The sequence below is a fragment of the Cebus imitator genome, unplaced genomic scaffold (assembly GCF_001604975.1).
Source record: "Cebus imitator isolate Cc_AM_T3 unplaced genomic scaffold, Cebus_imitator-1.0 Scaffold413, whole genome shotgun sequence".
Lineage (NCBI taxonomy): Eukaryota > Metazoa > Chordata > Mammalia > Primates > Cebidae > Cebus > Cebus imitator.
The window spans coordinates 1,731,980-1,737,979 of record NW_016107728.1 but is presented as its reverse complement, the minus strand read 5'-3'; the positions used below and the strand labels follow the sequence as shown (position 1 = coordinate 1,737,979).

Here is a 6,000-nt window from a genome sequence, read left to right as displayed (position 1 = left end):
AAAAAAAAAAAAAAAGAAAGAAAAAGAAAAAAAAGAAAAATCGTTCTTACCTTATAAGGTTATTGTGAGGATTAAATGAAATAAACCATATCAAATACCTAGAACAGTATGTATGGTAAATAGTAAGTCCTCAAGTGTTTGCTATGTTTATTATTTTAAATATCACTTAAGTGTATCTATAATCACTATATATGAGTGCCTTAGAGAATATTACTTTAAAGAAAAAATGGCAAGTATACATTATATATTTTCCTCCTTAGCTAGCAAATGCTGTATTTGGTAAAAACAAACAGAATTATCCATCTGTTGAAGTTGAAGCTCACACAACTTTTACTATTTAAAGTTGTTTTCTTTACTGTTATTACAAGAAAATAATTATCGTACTCAAGTCATATTTGTCTCATTTCCCTGTAGGTGACCATGCTTTGGGATTTTCATAGTTTGAGTAATTCCTATGGGCTCTACCACCCAGCGAGTTAAAGAAGACAAGATTCCACCCCGGGGGTTTGGTTCTGGGAATGTAAGCAGCTTGTTTTCATGAGATCTGCACCTTGATCTGGCCTGCTATTAGGATCTGTGCTGGTGGTGGTGGTGGTAGTGGCTGTCTTGTTTTAGTTGTTTCTTTTATCTTACACAGATTTTTGTAAGTTATTTGCATATAAAGATTTTTGAAAAGTGAATGTTTTATGGGAGCATCTTGCTTATACAAAGAAAAATTAAAACTATTTTAAAATAATCACTCATGTGTTATACTTGTCTATTCTAAAATAAATGAAAATATTAATGTTGTTGTCTTGAAGGAAAATGAAGACCAGGAAAATGGCTATGCTCTTAAGTTTTAAAATAAGGTAATATTGTTCTCTGTTTGAATGGAGCCTTCTAAGGAATTACCACAGTCACATACACAATCGACTTAAATGCATTCTTTATCTTTAAAAGGAAGCAGAATAGGATCATTGAGTAAATCACATGTGTTCACAGTCTTGTCTGGTGTAATCATATACTACACAAACATATTATTCTGCAGTCAGGAGGGGAAGGGGACATTTGAAGCAGGACTTGCCCTTGAGGAGGCGTTTTTTCTGTTTAACGAATAGTGCAGTGAAAGACCACACAGTAGAAGATAACAAAATATCTTCCGTGCCACCCCCACTTTTATATTTTCTCATTCTCCTTTGTTCTCTAAGGACATCTGTTGTAATGATTATTCTGTAAAACTCATAGGTACTTAGCAGAAGGCATATCATATTTCATTATTTTGTCTACTTAATCATTGCTTTCTTTTATATCATTGCAATTGTGGGTTTTAAAAATATTTTGTTTATAAAATAAATGAAAGTACATTACAGAAAATTTATTAGTTAACTGTAGATACCTAAAGAGTAAAAGTTTCAACTCTAAATTTAATAAAATTATATCTTAGGAAGCCCAGTAGGCTTTTATTAAACTACATCTTAAAGAGATAAATATACTAAAAAGAGATACTTCAAAAGATGAATTTTCCTTTCTATATTAATTGCAATGGATTTTTAGATACTTTAAAATAAAATGGAAATATATAAAAGTAGTGTTGAGACATTGTATTTGAAAAATTAATGGGAATATATATTTTGCTTGTATGGTTCTGAAAGTACTAATTGGTAATTGAATTAAATCATAAAATATCAGAGTTGAGATTAAAATAAAGTAAGAGCTAAAATTAAATGATCTCTTCGGAGACTTAATAGAGATCTTTCATTTGTGCCAAATTTAGTAAGATTTGCCTCAATTCCATTTTATTTGTGGTATATATTGATTTTTTTAAATGTCGTGTAAGCATTTGAAAGTCATTCTTATTTATGAACAACAGTTATGTGAGATTTTTGAAGATCCAAAATAGATGCATTATTTCAAATGTTTTCTACATTTTGATAGTTGGTTTGCTGTCTATATCATGGTTGCAATTCAAAATTCAAGATTTTTCTTTTTATTAGAGATTCTTTACATTGCCACCCAATTTCAGCTTAAGTTGATCCTTTGGGAATTTGTGGAATTTATGTTTGAAGGGTTTAAAAAATTTTATGAAAACTTTTAAACATATACAAAAATAAAGCAAATAACATGATGAACCTCCAAGTAATGTTTGAGTTTTTAGTAATATGTTAGTACAGGTACTGTGATTGTTGATGCAACAATCAGGAACTCAAAAAATGTTTGTTACTTAATGCATACTTGAAAGAATTTGTAAATCAAAATTTAAAAAATATCCCTCCATTTCCCAATCTATGACAATATATTTCAAAAACTTGGTGGTCAGCCAGTTTTTGGACCTACAAATGTGTTTTTCATAGAAAACAATCTTAAAATGGCTATTAGATTTTCAGGCCAGCTCTCAGTAAATTATCTAATTCATAGTTTAGGGAAACTTACCCATCATTTTTAACGTTGTGTCAACAGGAAAAATGCCTCTTTAAAATATTTTTTTCTTTTTTTATTTGAGTCTCATTCTGTCACCCAGGCTGGAGTACAGTGAGACAATCATAACTCACTATAGCCTCTAACTCCTAGGCTCAAGCGATCCTCCTGCCTCAGCCTCCTGAGTAGTTAGGGCTACAGGTGCATACCACAATGCCTGGCTAATTTAAAATTTTTTATTTTATTTTATTTTTTTTTTTTTAGAGGAGGACCCTTGCTTTGTTGCCCAGGCTGGTCTCAAACTCCTGGCCTCAGGTTTGCTCTGGCCTCCCAAAGTGCTGGGATTATAGGTCTGTGAGCCACTATACTTGGCCAGAAAATGCCTCTTTTGCAGTTAGAGTGGAATACCACTATTCGTCTTCCTCCCTATTAAGGAAGGGAGATGGGAAATGGGGAGTCAATCTATCCTGTAATAGGGATTTTGTCTGTGATGGGTCCTTAGCGCTCTCAGCAAAAGTAGCAGGAACTCAGAGTAACCAGTTGGGGGACAGACTATATACTTCGTGTATATTCTTCTGAAACTCTTACTGTGCTAGGGGGAGTTGAGGAGTCAAGCTCTCCTGTAATAGATATCTTGTCTGTGAGGGGTCCTTAGCTCTCAGCAAATGTAGCAGGAACTCTGAATGTTGGAGAATGAGGAGAGTCTGCTCTCCCATACCATTCTGAAATTTTGTCACTTTCTCTTCTAGCAGAGTTTGTATGTGCTTTAAAAAAATAAAATAAAAAGAACAGAAAGGAAACCTCCCTGTATAAAACAAATACTCTGTCACATACCTAAAGTTTATGTTTCACAGACTTTTTAAAAAGAGGGCTGATTGTCTTCTTTGAGTAAGTTTCTAATACGGAGAAAAAGTCATTTTCACTGGCTAAGATGTGCCTAAGACAACAAGAAAAGATTCCTGACTGTTAAAACATAAAATTGGAATATAAGCATAGGTACTAAACTGCCAACCAGCTAAAATCATCAGGTTGTTGGAATAATGCTTATAGTAAACCTATAAGTAGTATAACCTTTTAGAGTATCTGGGAATGACAGATGGGAGCAGAGAGGAGTGCCACTGCTTCTGTGTCACCAACCTACATTCTGACTCTTCCAATTTACCTTACATTTCTACTCTTCCAGAATCCTTTTCTAAGCAAGATTATGGAGCCACAAAATGGTGTTAATGAATTTCTCCTCATTTTGTATATGTATATATAAAATAAAAAGGGTAATAGAGGAAGTGCTTTATTGACAGAGAAAAAAGGGCAAGATTCAGAAAGAATGGAATGGCTGAAAACAAGGCCCGCTCAGAGCAACCCTAAATATTGCAACGTTCCGTGACCCTGAGCAGGTCACTTAACGTCCCAGGATAATCTGTAGAATGAGTAGTTGAAATAAATCCTCCCTGTTCCTTCTAGCTCAAAAAAAAGTTCCATATTATGAACAGTTGTCTTAGATCCTGCAAGTCTTCAAATGCTAATGGTGTGGCTCTTATCCTGTCAACTAATATAGGCTCCAATTTTACATGTCCTCCAGAAAATGCATGTGCTTATGAGTTACTTAACAGGAGGCCCCAAAAGCTAGTTAGCCTCGTTTTTCAAAGGCAGTAACGTCAGTACCCTTATATATATGAGAATTAGGCATATTTTGTGATAAGTCAACTAGAGCTCCCACAGAATGGCGTAATGCAGCTTTCCCACCTGGGATCCATGTTCCCATTAGATACAGACGGGCCTACTGTGTGTCAGGTACCACACTAACTAACTACTTTACGAATGTTACTATATTCATCTTCACAATAACCCTGAGAGGTAGCGGGGGTTGTCCTCCTTTTACAGATGAGGAAATTTCCCAAGAACTAACTAGTTGGTGGTGGAGCCAGTGAGTGCTAAAACTAATTGAAACATGCTACGAAGGGAATGAAACCATGGATTCCTTCATTAAACCTGCCCATCAAACTAGCTAAGAGAAGGAAACCAAAAAGCCTTTTACTGCAGTTAGCTTTATACTCACCAACAACTACTGGCAACTGTGGCTCCTCTGCCTGTGGGACCTGGCCCCTACAGCCAGCTCATATGCCCCAGACTCCCCCCACCTTTAAACCCAGGGTAAGCCTGTTCCCCCTAGCCCATCTGAAGTCTCAGGTGAATACCCCAGGACTTTCATAAGGCTTCACAGCTAGGAAACCTAGCCATCTGTAACCCAGAGGATGTAACTCTTAAGTTTGACATTAAGACTCTGCTCTAGTAGACTCCTTCAAAGCAGGAAGCCCTTCTGTGCTACTGGTGGTGCCCAGAGTGCCAGATGACACGCTCCCCTGCTAACTAGTGTAACTCAGGGAAGAACCTGCCTGAAGATTGTAAGTCAAGACAAATGAAAATAAAATCTTACCCACAGCCAATATCATACTGAATGGGCAAAAACTGGAAGCATTCCCTTTGAAATCTGGCACTAGACAAGGATGCCCTCTCTCACCACTCCTATTCAATATAGTATTGGAAGTTCTAGCCAGAGCAATCTGGCAAGAAAAAGAAATAAAGTGTATTCAATTGGGAAAGAAGGAAGTCAAATTGTCTGTATTTGCAGACGACATGATTGTATATTTAGACAACCCTATTGTCTCAGCCCAAAATCTCCTTCAACTGATAGGCAACTTCAGCAAAGTCTCAGGATACAAAATCAATGTGCAAAAATCACAAACATTCCTATACAACAAAAACAGACTTAAAGAGAGCCAAATCAAGAACGAACTGCCATTCACAATTGCTACAAAGAGAATAAAATACCTAGGACTACAACTAACAAAGGATGTAGAGGACCTCTTCAAGGAGAACTACAAACCACTGCTCAATGAAATAAGAGAGGACACAAACAGATGGAGAAGCATTCCATGTTCATGGTTAGGAAGAATCAATATCATGAAAATGGCCATACTGCTCAAAGCAATTTATAGATTCAACGCTATCCCCATCAAGCTGCCAATAACCTTCTTCACAGAACTGGAAAAAACCACCTTAAACTTCATATGGAACCAAAAGAGAGCCCGCAAAGCCAAGTCAATTCTAAGCAAAAAGAACAAAGCTGGAGGCATCACACTACTTGACTTCAAACTATACTACAAGGCTACAGTAATCAAAACAGCATAGTACGGTACCAAAACAGAAATATAGACCAATGGAACAGAACAGAGGCCTCAGAGGCAATGCCACACATCTACAACCACCTGATCTTTGACAGACCTGAGAAAAACAAGCAATGGGAAAGGATTCCCTGTTTAATAAATGGTGTTGGGAAAACTGGCTAGCCATGTGCAGAAAGCAGAAACTGGACCCTTTCCTGACACCTTACACTAAAATTAATTCCAGACGGATTAAAGACTTAAACATAAGACCTAATACCATAAAAACCTTAGAAGAAAACCTAGACAAAACCATTCAGGACATAGGCATAGGCAAGGACTTCATGACTAAAACACAAAAGCATTGGCATCAAAAGCCAAAATAGACAAACAGGATCCAATTAAACTCCAGAGCTTCTGCACAGCAAAAGAAACAATCATTAGA

At 36.3% G+C, this 6,000-nt stretch overlaps 1 protein-coding gene across 10 annotated transcripts in view; it reads left to right on the top strand.

The window, feature by feature from the left end:
- LOC108289731 overlaps positions 1–6,000 on the top strand; it is a 115,724-nt gene that overhangs the window by 25,041 nt on the left and 84,683 nt on the right. For 3 of the 10 annotated variants that reach the window (XR_001819292.2, XR_001819293.2, XM_017509268.2), the window contains one exon: positions 415–2,111. The exons of 5 other annotated variants lie outside the window; for them this stretch is intronic. Coding sequence is in view for 1 of the 5 variants with exons in the window: in XM_017509268.2 (XP_017364757.1) it covers positions 415–418 (4 nt within the window). In the remaining 4 variants the exon portion in view is untranslated. Of the gene's footprint in view, positions 1–414; positions 2,112–6,000 lie in introns of those variants that run through there. 2 more of the 10 variants (XR_001819295.2, XR_001819294.2) reach the window with 1 other exon arrangement.